Source organism: Tetrao urogallus, assembly GCF_951394365.1.
Source record: "Tetrao urogallus genome assembly, chromosome: 12".
NCBI lineage: Eukaryota > Metazoa > Chordata > Aves > Galliformes > Phasianidae > Tetrao > Tetrao urogallus.
This window is the reverse complement of record NC_136825.1, coordinates 4,461,850-4,481,127: the sequence shown is the minus strand read 5'-3', so window position 1 is coordinate 4,481,127 and position 19,278 is coordinate 4,461,850. Positions and strand designations below refer to the sequence as shown.

General features: G+C 39.2%; 2 protein-coding genes across 2 annotated transcripts in view; one reads left to right on the top strand and one right to left on the bottom strand.

The window, feature by feature from the left end:
- LOC306950899 (polycystin-1-like protein 2) overlaps positions 1-2,648 on the bottom strand; it is a gene marked incomplete at both ends in the record, with an annotated part of 38,426 nt that extends 35,778 nt beyond the window's left edge. Inside the window, 2 exons of the mRNA XM_079541297.1 lie at positions 241-313; positions 2,524-2,648. Coding sequence (XP_079397423.1) covers positions 241-313; positions 2,524-2,648 — 198 coding nt within the window. The remainder of the gene's footprint in view (positions 1-240; positions 314-2,523) is intronic.
- Positions 2,649-6,511: 3,863 nt separating this feature from the next.
- BCO1 (beta-carotene oxygenase 1) lies at positions 6,512-18,596 on the top strand (the record flags this gene model as incomplete). The annotated part of the gene is made up of 11 exons (XM_079541388.1): positions 6,512-6,575; positions 8,593-8,721; positions 10,323-10,452; positions 10,765-10,912; positions 11,759-11,906; positions 12,030-12,250; positions 13,062-13,319; positions 14,428-14,530; positions 15,617-15,711; positions 17,651-17,762; positions 18,424-18,596. The coding sequence occupies 11 exons, from the start codon at positions 6,512-6,514 to the stop codon at positions 18,594-18,596; spliced, it is 1,581 nt and encodes a 526-aa protein (XP_079397514.1).
- Positions 18,597-19,278: the final 682 nt, after the last annotated feature.

Genomic DNA, 19,278 nt, shown 5'->3' with positions numbered 1-19,278 from the left:
AAAGTTTGCGGGAAAGTGTTTAATGGATGAGACAATAGGAGAGGAAAGGGAAAGAAAATGTAATGCAGGGGAGGGATAATCACTGAGCTTTCGTGGGAGATGCCCCCTCTCCCACTGCAATTGAAAACTGAGATTTGTCTCAGCTATGGAACCCTTGCTCCAGATCCCACATTAATCTCTGATTGATAAAGAAGGCTGTTGTGGTGGATGAGAATGGAATATTCAGTCTGGGATTCCCACCTCTGAGATGGCCACTCCATACTCCAATTGTCTGATGTATCTGGCCCAGTCACTGTCCACATCATCCCTTTTCCTGGGAGAGAAGAGAAATATGTCACTGCACGTTTTCATGACATTCCCTTTTAGAGTCCTTGCTTTTCCTTGGGCCATGCTGACTTGCCTGTCTTTGGAGAAGCTGACAGATAGCCCTTCTGTTTTGGTCTCATAGGTGAGAAATGTAAGGATGAAGAAGGAGACTGTCCTTAAATGTGTCAGACTCGGTGATACAGACCGCACTGCCGGTAAGTGCCACTGACTCACATGTGTGATGGATTAATTCTGTAGCATCATCCAGTTCTGACTCTGCAACTGAAAACTTGAATACATGAACACACTGCTACAAATGCCAGAGGTGCCACAGGCTGTCCCCTGTGGATCTGCTCCAAAGTAATTGAAGTTAATGGAAATCTTGTCTCTGACTTTGATGGATTTTGAAACAGGCCTCAGAAAGGACAAGCAATGCTTGGAAATATCTACAAATAAAGCCAAGCTCTTCAAGTAACATACTGTTAGCAATTTCTACAGCTTGATGATTTTTTTTTCCTAACCTACAGTAGCAGTAAATGACTCCTCAACTGCCTGCAGCAGATGGGGAATGGAAGAAAGATAGTTTTCTCTCTTTTGCAGTTTCTTGGTTTCATGCATTTTAGTGTCATTAAATCAGTCTGGCCATTTATTTTGCTTACCACAAAGAAGAGAAAAGCTTTTACAAAGAAGAAAAAATCTGTTAACAGCATCAAAATTAGCAACTAGGGTCCTCAGGAAAAAAAATCCTAAAAGCCTTTTTCACTCCTAACTAAAAAATGACTTTATTTCATATAAACGTTGCTCCTGGATTTTTTCATATTGTAGGAAACACGCTGTTTGCATTCTGCTTCAACAGAAGTACGTTTTTAAAAAGAGTTTTCTTAATGTCAGAAGTCCCTGTGGAAGTTTCCCATCTTGCTGAGATTTGTTCATCTCTGTTCAGTTGTAGCTGTCCACCTGAAAGGCTGTGTACCTTTATAGCACATATTACATACCAGCAGCTCCAACTAAAACACTGTCCAGCAAATATAAGGCTTACAAAACAGTTGTGTTTTGCAAGCTTTGACTAGAAATTAATGACAAAGCTTTCTCAATCTTTTTACACCCTCACTCCAAGCTGTGATAAAGCTGTACATAACTCCTTTGTTTATGAGCTCTGTTGCATATGCTGGAATAAGTCTTTCATGTTCCACAGAAATGTTACAGGGAGCCCTGGGATTTTCTGAGGAAAATGAGCTCCAGAGTCTCACTGTGCTGTTGGTGCACAGACAAGGAGAGGTGTGGTGTCCACACTGACTTTGTGGTGGTCCTGATTTGTACCCCAGTGCAGCCTCACATCATCCTGCGCTTCAAAGGACCACGGCAGCCCAGCAAGACAGCCTGACAATCCTCCCCCACAGGCCAGAAAGAATTAGATTGGAAGAGTTAAGGAAGTGAAGAGCTGCCAGTAAGAAAGGATAAATCACACCCTTCTTCGTTTTGGCCATCGTTCATTTGCCTGAAGGAGGAGCAAGTTTACTCTCTATAGGACATCCCATCTTTACATTCCTGAATATTACTGGGTGTAATGTATAGATTTTATCTGAAATAGAAATGTATCTCTGTTCTGTGAACATCATATAAATGGAAAACCATTTTACATTACCCTGCCATTTAGGTAGGAAAAAAAGATGATTTTCAGGTATCACTATCTTAAGTTTAGACTGTGTGTCATATGCACTTCCACCGTGTGCCAAACTGCTTCTTGAAAAGGTCTGTTTCATTATTACCCAAGAAGGAAGTAATGAGTATGGAACAGACTGCCTGGAAAGGTATGGAGAAAAGTACTTATGGACACATAGATCTTCCATATCCGCAGAGTGCTTTGGAAGAGTCCATCTATCAACTGCTTTTAGAAGGTGGGTCACAGTCAGGCCTCCTTCCTTGCTGATCTCTGGGCTGGGTGTCCTGATTTGTTTGCTGAATCAAAGGGATTTGTTTTTGCTGTGGTTCTAATGTCTAATTTTCCATGTGGTAACAGTGAACTTCCCAGTGAGTCTTGCCAATTGTGATCTTATCTGGTTAAGAAAAACAGAAAATAATTCTTATCTTTATAGGGTGCAATAATTAATTTAGATGCATACCTGGAAGGATAGGGTCAGAGTGCAGATAAGCTGGACTACATTCAGGAGCTGCTGAGTTGGACATAATTTGTGTTTACAGGATGTGTATGCTTACCTTCTGGCATAGTTGTTGTCTGGATAAGTTCCTGGAGGTCTTCTGAGAAGTGTCCATATAGAAGCATGTACTGCTACCTTAGGGCTAGTAGCTCGACTTCCTAGCTTGCCATGCAGTTGATGCATGTATACCTCCCCCTCTCACATATAGCTCCTATGTTTTATTGCTGTCCACAGCAGAATCTGGACTATTGGGAAGAAGAGTAAACGTGTGCCACGTAAGAACATTAATCAGGCTGGGCTATTGATAGCTAAGGTTAGACTTGAATTCACATATAAAGTAGCAGAGCTATCTGAAACATCTGCTGACATCTCATGTGTTCTTACTATCATAAGTGGCACAATTTAGATGTGTGTGTTAATGCAAGAAATAGTGATTAAAGGCACCCTATCTGGGTAAAACATTAACACTGGTAGATACAAACAGGCTGAACTTTTCCTAGTACATATACTTAGCAGGCAAAAAAATGGCTTAGATATAAATTACAGCCATTGCAACTTCACTCATATCTCTGCAATCTCTTCAGATTTCTGTGAGCACAAGAGATTTCTGAGGCAGTCCTACGTCCATCTTCTGTTTGTTTTGCTCCATCTTGACACGAAATATTTCCGAGCTTATTGGACAAGAACATGGAAAAAAAGCTGTGTTACACATTTTCATTTCTCATCAGCAGATTTCAAAGAACCTTACCAAAGAGATCAGCCCCACAGTCCCCGTGTTGAGAAGAGGTCCCAGAGGCTGTTTGGGACAGTGTTAAGCAGCCTGCACTCAAATGCCACCTGACTGAAACCAGAAACCAGTTCTTTCTCACTTTTGATTTGATGTTGTCCCAAAGATGTGCAGTAGGTTAAAGGTAGGACAGTGTGCAGCAACATTAACATTTCTCAATTTGGATGCCTGTAACACTATTTTTACAGCTTCAGTCAAAGATGAAAATGCTGTCCTCCACACTGGCAATTGGCCCACTTGAGAACATGTTGCTGAACAAGTAAAAAGCTTTTTACATGTATTTTTACGTTCTTGTTTTAGTCAGGTGACATCTGAGTGTAGATTGCTTAACTGTGTCCTTAAATAACGAAACTTGTAGGTAGTCTTGGGATGATGATAAGTGCAGGTAGGGTCATGAAAGCCTCATGATGAGGAAGTTTACGTGGGTATTGTGATATTTTACTTATTTGAATGTCTCACATTTAAATGTTTGGGCATTTGAATATTTGAGCATTATAATAAGTGAGTGAGCTCAATCTGGTTAGGTACGAGTGTGGTTGTGGCAGCAGTTCTGTGCCTCAGTGCTTGAAGAGTCTTAATGCTCAGTTACAGAATGTTCTTATCTGAATGATTAAATCAGTCTTTCTGGTAATATTTGTACATGCTATTGTAAAAAAAAAATGTTTTATTTATTACAAAATGTATTGAAGTTTCACCAAAAAAATCACCAAAACCAGTAAAAATAATTAGTTTGATCCAAACAAAGCCCAGTCTGAACAATGTATGGAAACTACTGTTGTTTGACACAAACGATATTAACTGCAATTGGACTTCGACAGTACAAGAGGATTATTCCTCAGTGGTGCTGGCCATACATCTTTTGAAATGAGATGATGTCAATAAGAGAATATTTAACAGAGATGAATGTTGGAGCTTACATCTCCTGGTACAGTGAGATAGCAGCCAGTATGATTTCAGCAAGAGCAGCCCTAAGTTCCTATCAGCTTTACTGCTGGAGCCTTTATTTGGTAATAATAGATAACAGTTATTAGTTGGAAGTTCTTAGGACAGCCTAAAGATGTAGTCAGGTAATTTGATCTTTGTAAATGGGCTCTAACTATAATCTGAATTTTATAATGGAAAGGTAGTGATTAAAGTAAATTGAATAAGTACTTCCATTTCAATATCAAGATAAGGAATAGGATTGGTCTCTCCCTGATTCAAAAGGCACTGATTTGCTTCTTGTGTAAGCAAACCAAAAGTACAAAGGTAGACACGTGGCAATTACATTATTGTTATAAAAGAAGCTTAATTAACTAACAATTTGAGCTGTACAAATGTTCAACTATTTATACAGCCAGAAAGTAAGCACTGCCCTCTTCTCACTTCTTTCCTTCAGTGCAGACTATTCCATTAAGCAGCTTCAGCAACATGCCGAAAATCTCACACTACAGAAAACCATCTGTTCTTCATGCAGACAGCACAGTCTGCCCACAGTTATGATGGTCTGGAAAATATTGGGTGTGTGAGTTATCATGTGTCTGATAAGCCCAACATCAGAGATAGGCAGTCTCTCCAAAATCCAGGAGGGCTTCTAGTTCTATAGGCCCACTAAAGGCAGCAGCTCCCTTTCTAATCTCTTTCTGTTGTTCTGTATAGGAGTTTTGAGCCAAAACCAAAATGCAGACATGGAAATATTAATAGGAAACAGTCTCAGATTCATCATAAGGATGTGCAACTTCATGCTGACGAAGAACTTCAGCTCTAAGGGAAGTTGAACTGAACTTCTGATAGTTGAACTGAACTTCTTTGTTCTTGTTCAAAATAGATGAGAAGAATAAGGAGAAGTGGAAAAGGTTTCTATGCTCTCTAGAACATGGACTTCTGTAACCTCCACCACGCTCTCCCATCAAACACATCTTTGCAAAGGGAGAAGGAACACTGTGAAACAATGAAATTAGAGAAGTCACCTCATCCACACCCCCTTCCTCCAGCGGTTACACATTATAATTGTAAATAAATACTTGGATGTTAATACAATAGTGTAAAAAGAGGAAAATTGCACAGTTAGCAGTTCTGATTTTTTTATCACTTGTTTCCATCAGTGCTTTCCAAATGGAGACAAAGGCATGCTGTCCTGGTGACTTCTCAAGGTAAAGATAAATCAGCAGACATGGGGTAAGGATGAGAAGAGCAATGTGTGTGTATAACAGGAGTCTGAGCAGTCACCTGTGGCACAAATAGTGTTTTCAATACAGCGAGTGTGGATATTTATAAGTGATCTATTAGACTTAGGAATGGATGTTCAAACATTTTGGGAACAACAGTGATTTAGCAGGAAAAAAAATCGGATTTTAGGGTAACCTCATATAAAATTGCATAATATATGATTGTGCAAAGAATCTTTTTATCCTTCATGTTCAATGGAGCCTGTGATTTCCTCTGCAATCACATGCTTTATATTGAAATAATTCTTTTCCTAGAGGATTTTAAAATTAACAACATTGAACTCAGTTAAGTACCTTATCTTGAAAGAAATGCATGAAGTTAAAAATCCCCCTTCTTCTTAATTATTCCTGCCATACTTTCGCAGAGACTTCAAGGAGCTGATAACCAGGTGGAATCAGGTCACATATGGGAGAATGTATAATAGTGTCTGTTTGTAAACAGGTGTTTAATTCAAAGGTGTGCTGCTCAGTTTGCTCTGGAACTGTTTGTACTTAAAGAAAAAAACCTCATAGTTGTTCAGCAGCGATATTTTGTGAGTTAATAGAATAGCCCAGGTTAAATTTGGCAGAATGGAGAGAAACCGATGACACTCCATTGTCTATCACTCCCAACAAGACAAATTCAGAACAGTGGGTAGAGCTTTCTTCTGTTTTTCTCTCTGCTCCTGCCAAGCAGGGCAGGCACCCCTACAAACAGCTCCGATTTTCCCTGCAATGCTGAAGGTGATATTTCAGTTTCCTTTTACCTTTGGTGTGCCTGGCTGCTTGAGCTATCTTCACACAGAGCAAACAGGTGAGCTGTGCTCCTCTAACATCAAACTAGTGAAAGAGTTAAAGGAATGTGCGAGAATTATTGTGTATGTGTTAGGGATTAAAGATCAACTGTTATAAGTTGTCGATCTATAAGCCAGCAGCCATTAGCTCGAGTTGCACTTTAACCTCATCCTTCTATGTAACAGGAAAGAGCTGTTCTTAGCCCAGAGAGGAGGGAACCGCTACGCCTGCAGGAGCAGCTGGGTCGAGGACGCAGGAACTGTTTGGTTACGTGAGCAATGGAGACAATATTTAGCAGAAACAAAGAAGAACATCCAGAGCCCATAAAAGCTGAGGTGCAAGGTAAGTGAATGACAAACTCCTGTGTTTTCAAGTATATAAAACATTGAAACACTTGCTCTCTCAAAGCAACGCAGAAAAGGGAAACGGGAAGTGAGAAACGTCAGTGAGTTTTGTTTAAAGGACTGAGCTCAGACCTTATTTGTGCCCCTGACCGTGGGATTTTTCTCATTTAATGGGTATTTCTACGTGCTTTTTCAGAAAGTCTGTCTGAACAGGATTCACTGAAGTTGGTGGTGAGGGACAAAATCTCAGCATTTAATCTGGTGGCACTCCCTCCCCCATGGTTCCGTACAGACTTTCGTTTTCTCCTCTCCGTAACCCTTCACTACCCTCTCTAGGGTACAGAAGGTACTTTTACGTGAAGGCATTCTAGCAAAAAATGCAGAGTATACTCCAGTGAGATAGCCTGAAGTGGCTTTCTAGGTACGAAGACTTGATCAATTTAGCCTTTTTTTCTGCTTTTTTCACCTTGAAGAAGAGGGACTTAAAGAGATTTTTGCTACAGCTACAGGAGAGGTTTGTTGTTGAGTACCTCTTTCCAGTACATATGCATATAGCAGGCATCTAAGACAGTTTTAAAGTCAGTTCCCAGGTAGGTCATATCAGGTACATATGGCTATGTTGTTGTTGTTCAGCTTGGTGGCTGAATTGAAAAAGATTTTGTTTCAACGTGCCTTGTTTAAATTGGAGGTGATTTTATGCCTTTCAGATGTTTGTCACCCAAAATAAAAGCTTAGTATTGAAATATATGAATTTGTTTGCAAGCAACAACTTTTACTACAACTTATCTGTGTTATGGAATGGTTTATTTGAACAAAAACTGAACAGTTGAGTAAATTAAATTAATATATTACTTCAGTGGTAATGGTCATTCAGTATTTACCCGTAGTGAAAATTAAAGAGGACTCTGACCTCTTCACATGTTTAGCAACCCCTGCGTCCTGCCCGTGAACTGTCTCCTTGTTACTCAATATGTGCACTGTAAATATGACCCCTCAACGCCAACATCAGACATAAAACTCTTGTTGTCCTAAAGACTGTACAGCCACATGAACATCCCATCCTCCACGGCTGTGACAGCTCGTACTCTTCCAAATATTTGGAGATTTTGCTGTCATTCTTGTGTCCTCATGTAGTACAGAAAATCTTTATTATTTTCACTGTAGTTAAAAGCACGAGGCAAAAAAGAGATGCAGTCCAGATCTGTAAAGCTGTTTAAGCACTTAAAAATGCTGACTGATACCTATTGTGATTTGCAGATGTTCTTAATTCCCACTTACATGAACTTTCATCTGAAAACTTCAAAGTATGTCAATTTTCTCTATGACTTTTATACTGCAACTGTGTCAGAAATTACAATGAATTACACCAGAAGATTCAGAAGTTGCATCAAGTCTACGGTGCCTTAAACAAAAGACTACCTTTCTTTTTTCCCCATTATTCCTGTCCTGGAATTCCTTGAGCATCTTTCTTCTCATTTAGGGAATATATCTCCCTATTAGACATCTGTATAAAGAGACGCATGCCTATTTATAGATGGATAGATAGATAATATCTAGAGACATCTAAATATATAGATAAAAAATTTTAACTCTGACACTTCAGTTGATGTAATGAAGACCAGTACAAGTCACACATCCTATAAAATATGTTGATTTCTGAGAAGCTCTAGCTTTTCCTGGCATGAGTAAAAAGGATTAAACACAGATCTTTAAAAACTGAGTGCAAGGAAGAAAAGGCCCAACTCTATTTTCTTCCTGGCTTTAAGCAATTTCCAGCAGTCTTTTACTCAAGTGATGATGTCGTATCACAACATTTATGCAGAATATTACTAGCAACATTTTTTAGCAGGTTGTGCTTTAGTTATCCGAAACGGAGGCATAATTATTTGCTACTACAGATGTGGACTTGCATTCACAACCCATCTGTCTATGAAGCCTATGCCCTTAGTAAAATTGTCCTGCAGCATGCTCCTTTCCTAAAGGAATGAATACTGGAATGCTCCTTTTGTTCTCAGGTCAGTTGCCCACTTGGTTGCAAGGAGTACTTCTCCGAAACGGCCCAGGGATGCATACAATAGGGGACACTAAATACAACCACTGGTTCGATGGCTTGGCTCTGCTGCACAGCTTCACATTTAAAAACGGTAAGTTACTGCACGTCAGATCACAGAAAGATAAACAAACCAAACATTGGTGTTGCCAATTCTGTTCCGAGTTAGATTAGCATTAATTGTATAACCAGACATTGCAGGTGTCTGGCTATAACCCTGCAAAAAAACAGCCATGTAGGCGCTGTGTGCTGGTGAGTCTGTCACAGCCAGCAGTCAGAGCAGGTGAGCTGTTCCTTGTAAGTTCTTTGTGAGAGAGGGCTGTGCACACATCAGTGAGGAGAGCCTGTGTTTCCGATTCTGGCACTGCTCTGGTTTGTGTGTGTTAGGTGCCCAGTCACAACACTGAGCTCTGGAGGGACTGCTTCTTGATGCCAGGATCTCAGATGTAGCTGTGTCCTCCAGTTACAGCCCTTCCCTCCTGACATAAATGGAGATGGAGAAGAAACTGTTGTGATGGTTCAGTGGGCAGTCCTATCTCTGGAACAATTACGTGTTTTAAGACCAACTTCACAAAGTCATGTAAGCAAAACCACAGTTCTTTGGCTGTGATAACTGAGGCTAAAAGTTGTTTCAGCCACTCAGTGTGAGCAAGGGCCAATTTCTGCCTCTTGTCTGCAGAACGGAGTGTCTGAAATGATAACACACTTACAGTAAAGTGTCTCCAAACGCACACTCACACCTCAATCTCCATAACAGCAGCTGAGGTGTCTCTCCAGGGCTGTTCTCCAGGGCAGATTATGTTGTCCTTCTTTCTGAAGAGCCAAAGTTCAACGCTGTCTGCACTGTGGGATGGCGTGCAGCCAGCTCTAAGCAGGTCACCGCAGGGCAGCATTTGCTTTCCACACGCACCAAGAGGGCCATTTTTCATAAACATTGAAGTGAAAGCGTTTTCTGTTGCTTCAGTACTTTTCAGTGTGAGGCAGGATGTTTTACATCTATTCTTCCCACAAAAAGTACAGTTCTGTAAAAGAACTGAGATCACCCTTGCTGTTCTCCATTCCTTTTTAGTTTTCATTTCTGTAACTTGAGGCTTTTGGTGCAGCTGCGGGGTCTCCTAGCCTGACCAGGTCTACATCACCAAAAAATAACTTAAAGTAATGAGCAGTGTTTTTTAAATTGCTACTTGTTTTACCTCCCTGATGCAAACAGAGCTCAGCTAGGTCAAGTATATCAGTGCATTAGATCAGTTAGTGCCGAAGTTGGTTCCTTCAAGCAGTGTGCTACTCTGACATCAATAGCAAAGTGTAAGTTTTGCCAGTACTAGAGATTTACCACCACCCACACATTGCTGCATAATTAATCATTTTTACACTGATTCCTTTGGTTTACTGGAAGAATTTATCCAAGTCCATTCTTTCTTCACCCTAGACCCAACTATTGTCCAAGTTTGATGGTAATTGAGGAAGGTAATGAAATTGTTGCTGATCTCAGCAGCCACAAGAACAATCCTTGGTTCCTCTAGACATCTAGACAGCTGAGATTGCTTTCCATAGCAGGGATTTAGACAGCCTGATCCATTGCAAACTTTTCTTTGCTAAAGGACATCTGCTTAACAGATTCTTTCTCTATCTTTGTGCCAGTTTTCTAAAAAACTTAGCATGAAATGTGATTGAAGTCCATTTGGCCTTTGTCAGGTGAAGTTTACTACAGAAGTAAGTACCTCCGAAGTGACACATACAGCTGCAATATAGAAGCAAACCGAATTGTGGTGTCCGAGTTTGGAACCATGGCTTATCCAGATCCATGCAAAAACATATTTGCCAAGTAAGCAATGCTTTCCCCAACAGGGTGCTGCTATCTCTCTCTCTCTCCAGCACGGCTGTCTTTTCTGTTTACTCTTGACAGATATATACAAATACGAATTTTGTTTTGTAAATTTACAATTTCCACATAGTGATAAGGTCAGGAGTGATACCCGGTACCGTATGCTCTGTGCATTAGTCTAAGGCAAACATTATAATTCCACTTTGTCAGTAGTGTTGTCTGTTTTATTCACCAGTGCAAGTAGATTTTGTTGTAGTTTTGAACAGGCAAGTGCTTTCTTTTCTTTCTAATATGACATTTCCCTCCCCTCAGGGCATTCTCATACTTATCTCACACCATTCCTGAGTTCACGGACAACTGCCTGATCAACATTATGAAAAGTGGGGATGATTATTATGCTACCAGTGAGACTAACTTCATCAGAAAAATTGATCCACAGACTCTGGAGACACTAGAAAAGGTATAAATGTCTGTGTGTCGTTCTGGTTCCCTGCCTGCAAGTTAAATCTGCAGTACTCAAAATTGGGAAGATGTATTTCCTCCTATGTCCAGGCTAGCAGAGTAGACTTTTTCAAAATTGTGGTAAAATGAAATGGTGAAGATTCATGTAAGAACTGTTCACATAAGAACTCAAGAGTTCAAAAGAAAATCACGAGCAGTTTAGAGAAAAGTGGGGCTTTGGGCAATTGTACAGCTGTACACAGCGTAGTGAGGCTTCAGGCATAATTCCACATATCGTGCTTATGACGTGATTATTTTGGATGATTTCCATTATAATGCATCTGTAGTTCTGAAGTGATTTACGTAATTAACAGTTTGGTAGGTTATTTATTTGATGACTTTTCAAGTGCCTTATGCAAGCTATTACTTAATTATTAAAAGCAAATGTGGACATACTGAATATTGATTTTTTCCTGTCGTACACTATGGTTTGAGTACAATTTCCTTAAATTGAATAGAAATAATTTTGTTCCAGAAAACTGTTAGACTCATTGCCCTGTTAAATAACTGCTCTCAGAATGAAATGGGCATTTTCAGAGTAATGCCTTTAGCCAACCACCCTGCTGTATTGTGTGGCTGCAACAGAGGGGTGAATTCAGTTTCTGTAGTTTGTTTAGCCTCAAATTAGGAAATTATTTGAGAACCTGCATGAGTTATGTGACTTAAATGATGAATTTTCAAGACCTCTGGGGGGCACCAGTATAAGGCTACCAGTGCAGAAGGGCGGGTGGATTTGTGCCGTTAGCTATGATCAATTTTAATGTACTTACACATCTCTAAATTCTCCTACTGTATCATCTTCCAGGTAGACTACAGCAAATACGTAGCTGTAAACTTGGCAACTGCTCACCCGCACTACGACAGTGCTGGAAATATTCTCAACATGGGTACTTCAATTGTTGATAAAGGGAGAACGAAATATCTTCTCTTTAAGATCCCCTCCTCTGTACCAGGTAAGATATGGCTTTTAGCAGTATTTCTTAGAAACTTGTCAACATTTTCTTTTCTTCTAAGGTTAAGGGGTGAAAACACAAGATTTTATAAATGTAATTTTACTTTTTCTTATTTCTGTTCAGAGACAGAAAAGAAGAAATCTAGTTTTAAACACACAGAAGTAGTATGCTCCATCCCTTCTCGCTCCCTGCTCCAACCAAGTTACTACCACAGCTTTGGAATGACAGAGAATTATATTGTGTTCATAGAACAGCCATTCAAGCTGGATATTGTCAAACTGGCTACTGCCTACATCCGAGGTGTGAACTGGGCTTCCTGCCTTGCCTTTCATAAGGAGGATAAGGTATTCTATCTGATGCTGAGCAATGGAGTCAGCCAGGCCAGTAACCTGTTGTTACTGTTGCTGCTCTGTTTTTTGTCAAGTTCATTAATTTCAGTAATAACACTTTCTTTAAAAGCTCTTACTGTCATGTTGCACTTTTTTCAAACTAATGTTGTATTTTTTAAATATTATCTCCCATCTCCAGAAATTTCACAAATACTGATGCTGAAGTGACAGTTTGGCATAGTCAAAATGTGTGCAAGAAGAGAAAATAAAACTGCTCTAACATCCCAGGCATGTGCAGCTGCTCCTGCTCCATACAAAATGCTGTACAGTGTGGATGAAATCTGTTCTAGATCCGTTTCATCAGATTAAGTAGAGACGGATTGGTGGAAAAGCCTGAATTCAACAAAAGGACAGTCTGTTTTGTTGAGGCAATATTTTGTGACCCACAACTTGGGGAAAGTGCTGGAGAAGAGGGCACCGTCACAGAAGAAGACAGAGACTCGATGCTAGGGCAGAGTTATGTAAATTAAAAATAGGCCAGGGGATTTTCCAGGTTTACTGGAAAACTTCTACCTTCAGCTTGGCCCAAACAGCAATGTGCAACAGTGACATGAGTTTGGAGCACTTCCACACTCATTTTCTACTGCATTTTTTTGGTCTCAAGATTGGAATGTCTCACCTCCTAGCAGCAAATCCTGAATTTGTAATATGCTTCAGTAGAAACAGGCAGTGGTTTAGAATGTAGATGGCTATCTTAGAAAAATAATTTCCTATGTAACTGTTTGCTGATCATTACTGGCTTTACGTAATGTTCGCTGTCTTTCAGACGTGGTTTCACTTTGTAGACAGAAAGACAAAAAAAGAGGTATCCACCAAGTTTTACACTGATGCTATGGTGCTTTATCACCACATCAATGCTTATGAAGAAGATGGCCATGTTGTTTTTGATATCGTTGCCTACAAAGACAATAGCTTGTATGATATGTTTTACTTGAAAAAACTGAACAAAGACTTTGAAGACAACAACAAGCTTACCTCCATCCCAACCTGCAAGCGGTTTGTTGTGCCTCTGCAGTATGACAAGGTAGGAAGAAAAGGGCTTTTTAAACCTCTCTTTGTTCAGTAATGTCAAATGATCAATTAGGAAAGTGGGTGGATGAGCAGCTGCCAGCCCTCTTGTGCAAATTTTTAGTTCTTTAAAAATAACATATTCACAAAGTGTTCAGGAGTTTTGTTTCTCGTATGTGTTGTGAGAAATGGCAATGAGCAGTTGGACCTACTGTTACGTGGGTGAAGGTTCTGATACCAGCATTTATGGAGATTTATGGAGGGTTGTTGAGCATGTATCATTTCCTTAACAGTGCAATTATTTGTAAGATGCTGTAAAATATGAGCAGATATATCAACTTGACGTTGGTTAGAAAGGTATTCGTGAGATTTTGCACAATATGATTTTTTCACTTTACTGGAAGCCTATATAAAATATATTCACACTCCCCACTGTTGCAATAGCTTTATTAAAATGAGAAGATTTCAGTTAAGTGCAAGATTTACTAGCATGAGGAATGATCTTATCTTTCAATATAATTTAAAACATCATTTTACAGCATTGTTTGCAGCAAAGATTATATACTGGCCAGCAACTTGGGCAAGTTTCTGCTTGATTCCTTTGGAACGGATAATGCTTTTTCCTCCTACATCCCAGAATCTTGCTGGCTTTTCGTGTCTCGAAAACTTATGTGGCAAGGGCAAAGGATGTGTTGGATCTCAACTATCCTACCTATGCTGCAGTGTTAAAGATTCAGCTGTAGTATATTAAAAACAAGAACACACCTTAACTTTGGTGATTTTTAGTGTGAATTTTATCCCTAACATTTTAAAGCCTATCTCTATTAATTAAATACACAAACTGTATCATCTATTTATTGTGCTTCTGGAACACAGCCATATCTCTCTAAACCTTTCTAAATGCTCACTGTGATTCAAAGCAGTTACACAATGATACATTCAAGCCCTCTGAGTATAATCAGATTTCTAAAGAGAAGGTCAGAATCTAATGTTACAGGATAAATGGAGGAACTTCATGAACCTGGAATATCTGTGTTAATCCCAAATTTGTCCCTGTTCATATCAAACCTGATGAAAGTTCTAAATTAGAAACACATTACATTTTCAGCATACCTCTCTTTCAGGATGCAGAAGTAGGTTCTAATTTAGTCAAACTTCCAACTTCTGCGACTGCTGTAAAAGAAAAAGATGGCAGCATCTATTGCCAACCTGAAATATTATGTGAAGGTAAGAAATGTCTGTTACACAGATCTCAGATGTGTTCTTTTACACACTTACACTTAGCTGTATTCTAACAATGCCTAGCAGCTGTATGTCAGATCTTTATAAAGCTGAAAGTAACAAAAGCTTTAATTGATATGTTTTGCATAATATGGACAATATCTTTCTTATTTCACTCCTTGGAGTCCATCCATTAATATAAGACCCTGAACCTGCTCAGGAATGATTCAGAGGCAGTATTTAGAAGCTGAGTTGCTAAGCTAGGGAATAAGTGAATTGTTGTGACTTATAATGGTACCCCAGTTCTAGAAACAGTTATATTTAGAAAGTTCAAAATACCACTGTGTCAAAGACAGAGAGCTTCACTTTGCAAGTGACAGATAGATCTGTGCCTGCTTACTGGAGATCTGCACAGCTTTTTAAAAGGATTGCAAAAGATCTCCTAGGTCAGGTAGATCCTGATTCCCAAACAGCATCCCTCCGAAAGGTGAACATCCTAGCACTCTGAGGAAGGGGTTGCTGTCACCTGGATACGTATTCATCAAGCATGATATCTTTTAAATCAGTTATATCAGTTTTATATTGCTCTGGGGTCCCAAGCCTGATCTTACAGCTATTAATGTGGCTTGTAAATCTACCTGTACTGAGGTCTAAAATTGGTAACTTCAGTTATGTGCTGTATTTTATGAGTTTTACCTCTGAGAGTGGATACTTAAATTTTATGAGGGGTTATAACAGGGATTTGTAAAGGGTATGGATGTGCTTAAAGAGAAAGTTGTTTCTTAGAATGTTACCCTCCAATTATATCTCAGAAGCTCACATGTAATGTGTTTATGAAACAAATGACATGATACTAATCATTTCCAGTATAATGGATTCCCAAGAATGAAAAATTATCAGTTTTGAACAAACTGCCTTGGCTTAATTGGGCTCTGTTAATACCATCATTGGCTTTTTAGAAATTCAAACATATAAAATGTTTGAAATGCTGTCAACATTTTTTTTCACAGGGTAAGATTAATTGGCCTAGGTAAGTGTATGCTCAGAATTGTACTTCTTTTGTTCCTAAGTCTTGGGCTTTATTTTACCTAGGAATAGAGCTGCCTCGTGTCAACTATGACTACAATGGCAAAAAATACAAATATGTCTATGCAACAGAAGTCCAGTGGAGTCCTGTTCCTACAAAGGTATCACTAACATTTACAAAGTCAGCAACAGTATATATATAACACAAATCAAATGTAAGCAGTTATAAGTAGACCATGCTTCAGTCTGGCCCAAAATACAGTGTCATCTGCAGTCATCAATCCAAATTGAAAGGGGGGGCTTCTGAGGACAGAACTGAAACTGATAAAGCTTCTAAATGACAACACTGCAGCAGCGTACTGTGATAATAAACTTCAGCACTTGAAAGCACTGAGATTAAAAGTTGAGCACATATGTTAGCTTACTGGTATAATCGAAACAGCCCCACCGGGCCAAACTATGGAAGAAGTACATCCCTGTTTTGCTAGTTGAAGGTATGGAACTTTGTTGCCAGCTGTTCAAAACGTGTAGCTCCAAAAAGAGCAAACAAGTGGTTTTTTAGGTGTGTGACTTGAGATTGGATGCTGTAATGTTCAATAGAGAATCGGTTTCTATTAAAACTTTTCCCATTTGTGAGTCATCCACATGCAAAGCAATAGGAAATGGCTGGATTCTCATAAGGGTAAGCTCAAGTTGTATCATTTCTCTTGTGAAGTATGGATAAAGTCAGGCTTCTTTATCCATTTTTTAATTTCCAGTCTTCTGAATACAGCAGTTACAGAGACCCTCACTTTTCTGCTCAATTTGACTGAACTTCTGTCATGTGCCAATACCTACAAAGGAGAGAGTAGCAGAAAGGAAGAGCATTAGGCAGACGCATATCTGTAATAAGTATGTTTGTTTTTTTTCCCTTAGGAAACTCAGCTAAAACAAGAAGTTATTAAAATAATATATAATTTTTCAGAAAGTTTTTTCCTTTGCTAGAGAGCTAGTTCTGTGTAACAGGATAGCAAATGTGTATGGCACTCTGTGTATGGCAGCTTCTTAGGAGACAGCTTTGAATTACCAACAGATTAAGGTGAAAAGTACTGCTAGTGAAGGAGTATTGCACACACAGACTCACACTTTATAATTACTGTACTGAGAGCAAATTGAGATCACTCTTGGCTCTATATAATTACCACCTCTGATTACAAAATAAAGCTGGATTTCTTCACTATGCAAGAAAATTTATTGCAGAACATTTGACATTGAGCAAATAAGCACGTTTGTGATTTCCAGTGCAGATAATCCCTGCCTGACTTAAAACATAATCTGACAGCAATTTATATTTATATTGCTGCTTATTCGCATCAGTTTTTCTTTAACGAATGCAGTCACAACAACAACCATGTATGATCCTTAGGTCAGTGAAACTGCTGTCATCTTGGATATAAGGGAAAATTCTTCCTCCAATGCTTAAATGCTTTCATTTTTGTTTGGAGTTATTTTTTGGAGTGAACATTAAAAGGGAAAGGAATAAAACTGCATCTGGATGTGAAGAAAAAACACTTAACTTACGTGGAAGTGTGTCCCCAGTGGAAGGTGGTTTGGGCAGGCGCTTGAGCCATTAATGAGATGAAAAGCTGTGCCCTGTTCCTTTGGTTAATGCCAGTGTCCGTGTGGAATTCTTGCTCCATTGGTTTAACCTTTACATCACTATTAATAGCCCTTGTTCTGGCATATATACCCCAATTAACAATAGAAGGCCTTGAGGAATATTGAGGTCACAACAAAAGGAAAATAATTCACAGGATTAGAAATTGGAAGGTTTAAATCCTGTTTCCTGCTTTACAACAGAACTGCAGTCATTTGGGGCAAGTCACTTCAAAGTGCTGTGCTGTGCACTCTTCTCTGTATGGGGAGGATGTTATTTAGCCATGATGCAGGGTAAGCAAATCTTACCACCTATTAGGATTTGTCAAATACTTCACGCCCAACAAGGGAAGATGCAATTGCAATGTAATGAAGTGGTATCTATGCCTTTTTTAACACTACTAAAATAGTCTCTATAAAATCAACCACTGTCACTGACACTTTTCTTTTCTGATCACAACTTAGATTGCGAAACTGAACGTCCAAACAAAGGAACTGCTGCACTGGGGAGAAGAGCACTGCTGGCCCTCAGAGCCCATCTTCGTTCCCAGCCCCGGTGCAAGAGAAGAAGATGAAGGTAAAATAGCAACAACATTCTGAAAGCTGGGTTTTGCATTAAGTCTTAAAAGTTTCATTGTTGTCAGTCAGAACAAGGCAGTTAGGCCGATGTTTCTGCAGATCAATTAGAATTATTGCCAATAATTTTTACTCCTGCAGACTAAAGACAGATCAATGACAGAGCAAAAGGAGCTTGCATAACGTCCCACACTATTCATAAACAGTAAAATCCATGCTTAGGACTTTCCAGATTGCCACTGGGAACTAGATTTATCAAGTGAAGAAGCTGGAGCTGTGGAAGACAGTGCTGTTACAAATGAGAACACAAAGTGGCATTGCAAGTCTCCCTGTAATCTGGATCCGGTTCTGTTCTGAGGCAGCTCCTTGCAAAGACAAATGATAAATAGCTGAAAGGATGTGTCCCAAGCTTCACTACTCAGTTGCCCAACAAGACTGTCAGAGACACAGTTCAGTGTTTGCTTGCTGCAGGCAGGCCAGGTAAAGGAACAGAAGAGAATCATTCAGTAGTTCCTCAGCTCCCCCAGTCAGACTTCATCTAGTAAGCACTTTCAGTTTGTATCCTCAGATTCCTAGCAAACAAGACTCATTTCCTGACAGTGTTATGTTTTCAGCTTGGTGTAACCAGTATGAGCTTCTAATTCTCCACTTGTATGTCACAGGTGTTGTTTTGACCTGTGTTGTGGTGACTGAGCCAAACAAAGCACCCTTCCTACTCATCTTGGATGCTAAAACATTCAAAGAATTGGGCCGAGCCACTGTTAATGTAGAAATGCATCTGGACCTGCATGGAATGTTTATACCACAGAATGATTTGGAGGCTGAGATGGAGTAAAGCACTATTTATCCCATTACACAAACTGAGACAGCTTTCTACTGAGCGTGGGATAATATCCCTTTTATCATTCAAGAACAACCATATTATGACACAAAATGACTGTATATAATCTCTTAAATAATAGATACAATCCTTTTAAGACACAGCAATGACTTTTACTACAGGTAACGAGATGCACAACTGGCACATAACTATTCCAAAAGAAGAATGATTGGTATTTTAAAAGTGCTAATGTTGTACATAACTGTGGTAGAGGGAACTGGAGAGAAAGGTAATGAGAATATTTAAGTAGAATATAGATTTCTGAGCAAATGAAGTACAGTATTTATAGTGTGATGCATGGCATGAGTCACATAGGTCTGGAGCTCGTGTATCTTTCAGAGATCGTTTCAAGATTGCAGCTTGTGATGCAAGTTTTCTCCAGCCAGAAAACCTCGTTTTAAACCATCTGCTACTGGTAATTAATACCAATGCATTTTCTTGGTGCTTGATTTCCACTTTAACCAAAGTTAAGTATTACATTCAGGTGCTACAACTTTCTAATTTAAAACTGAAACAAACAAGCAAACAAAACTTGCTTTGCTAATAATCCCATACTTTTCCTTTTTATGATGACAAAACCAAGTACATATGTAGCATTATGTAGCATTCAGTTATACTTCAGTGCTATTCTATCCTA